The sequence below is a fragment of the Notothenia coriiceps genome, unplaced genomic scaffold (genome assembly GCF_000735185.1).
Source record: "Notothenia coriiceps isolate Sejong01 unplaced genomic scaffold, NC01 NC01_scaffold00021814, whole genome shotgun sequence".
Classification (NCBI taxonomy): Eukaryota; Metazoa; Chordata; class Actinopteri; order Perciformes; family Nototheniidae; genus Notothenia; species Notothenia coriiceps.
The window spans coordinates 1-2,244 of record NW_011354515.1 but is presented as its reverse complement, the minus strand read 5'-3'; the positions used below and the strand labels follow the sequence as shown (position 1 = coordinate 2,244).

The 2,244-nt window shown below is 43.0% G+C and overlaps 1 protein-coding gene across 1 annotated transcript; it reads right to left on the bottom strand.

The window, feature by feature from the left end:
* Positions 1-220: 220 nt before the first annotated feature.
* Positions 221-2,134, bottom strand: LOC104953481 (protein RCC2 homolog; the record flags this gene model as incomplete). Its single annotated transcript, XM_010780430.1, has 3 exons — positions 1,994-2,134; positions 542-673; positions 221-322 (listed from the first exon to the last, which is right to left on the bottom strand). Coding segments are annotated over exons 1-3 (265 nt in total), but the record flags the coding sequence as incomplete, so codon positions are not given.
* Positions 2,135-2,244: the final 110 nt, after the last annotated feature.

Sequence of the window (2,244 nt, the reverse complement as noted above, 5' to 3'; positions counted from 1 at the left end):
ATGGTATTTTGGTCTGTTACTCCTTTTTATTTTAGTTTTTGTTACCTTGTAGGTGGTTGTACTGTTAAGTAACTTGAAAAATAACCATAATAACCGACATGAAAAAATATCGTGATAAATATCGTCTATCGTGATACTGCTTGAAAAATATTGTGATATTATATTTTTCAATATCGCCCACCCCTAGTTCAGATCATAGATTATCGAATGTGTGTGTGACGGTGTTGGCTTACCGGTGCTGGGCTAAGCACTGCATCAGTCTGGTTGCCTTGGCCGAGCTGACCAAGCTTATTCTCACCAAAAGAGTATGCAGTGCCATTCTCTGAGGAGGAACAACATCAGCAAACATCAACGCTCACATTCTGTCTGCTGCTGTTCACAATATTTTTCATAGCAGTTAATCCTGAATATAACTTCTGTTGATGTCAAATATCAAACAAACAAATTTTGTGTGGAATTATCACAAGTCCAGAGTATGACGGTTTTCATTCCAAGCAATGACCAATCAAAAGGAACCTGTAAGAATGGTGGCTCCGGCTACCTGTGAGTGCCAGTGTGTGGTTGCGTCCACAAGCTGCAGCAACTATCACCTGATCAGCCAGGGCCTCGATCAACTTGGGAGCCTCCAGACGCTTGGTGTCTCCGTGACCCAACTGACCTTTCTCATTACGACCTGCAAATACAGAAACCAAGAGCTCTGATGGAGAACTTCTGCCAATCTACACACACACTCTGAGAAATAAACCTGTATACATATCTACATAATTACAGACCCAGCCGTGTTTGCCCGGTATAATGTCATACAGTTTATGGCTTACACCAGTGATTGTTCAACCACTCCTGCCGTGGGAAACTTCACTTTATTGGTCCAAAAATATTATTTAGTTAGTAGTAGGGATGCTCCGATCGCCAATTTTGGGGCCGATCGCCGGAATCAGTATTGGCCTGAGTGGAAGATTTAAACATCACTTTAAAATCTTCCATTTAAAGTGATGTTTAAAACTCAGTTAATGGGTTCTCATTCACTGGAACTTCCACAAACAACAATCAACTTAATTATTACATTCAAATGATGTACATTATTCAAGTTTATATTCACTTTGGATAATAACACAGGAGAAATGAGCGGAAGCGCTCTCTTTTCCTCCCTCCCCCTTTGTCTCTCTCCTGACAGCCAATCAGTATCTCATGCAGCTCACTGATCCAGTAATGAGTGACCCGACAGTGAAGAATAAATATATTTATAATTTAGCTTGTTCCAGAGGTAGATAAAGTAGCTAAGTGTGTTAGGTCTAACTCTTGTGTCTTTCGCTCCGCTCACTGGTCCGGCGGGTGGAGCTGCAGGATTTCTGCTTCACACACGTTGCATACCGCTATTTTACTGTCTTTTTCAGACACCTTAAAATAATGCCAGACTGGTGAAGCCATTTTGGAAAGCTTGTTTTGCCGCGCACAGAGAAAAGTGTCATGTATTTTACTTCATGCGATCGGCTCTCCCGAACGGTATGATTAGAGAGCGCTGGTCGATTGGTAGAGCGTGAGTATCGGCCGATCTCGATCGGTGGCCGATCGATCGGAGCATCCCTAGTTAGTAGTTTAGTTATTTAGCTGCAAATAAAATCCAACAGTTCCATGGTGCTAAGCAAGCTTTAAAGTTAACTCCAAACGAAACGCTACACTTCAAAACAAGAACACTGACTATTTTGTTCTCCTGCGTGAACAAACTCAGAAATGGTTAACTTCCATGAGGAAAAAAACAAAGAGAGAGCTCTCCAAGCTACTTAGGAGCTGAACTTGTAGCCAAATCGAGAGACTTGTCTATCAATTATAGTTATATATGCTGTATTAAGCTACGATGTGTCATTAAGTCACTTTTTTGTTGTTGGTGCGACGCAGGATTTCTTTAATTATAAAAATGTACCGTTGCTCAAAATAAAAAAAACTGGCGTACAGTGTGAAGATAGTTGTGACCTGAGTGCAGCATGGTACTTACCCCAGCTCCACAGCTTGCCCTCGGTGGTCATGAGCAGACTGTGTGCAGCGCAGGGCCCAGCCACCACACAGCTCACCTGGACATCACTCAGGCAGCCGTAGCGGTGAGGACCCCACAGATTCTGGCCCAGGTTGCGAAAAGCAGCTACACACACACACACACACACACACACACACACACACACACACACACACACACACATTAATACGAGTGAGGCTGCTGGGTCTGGTACTAACGTGTGCTAACCAGTT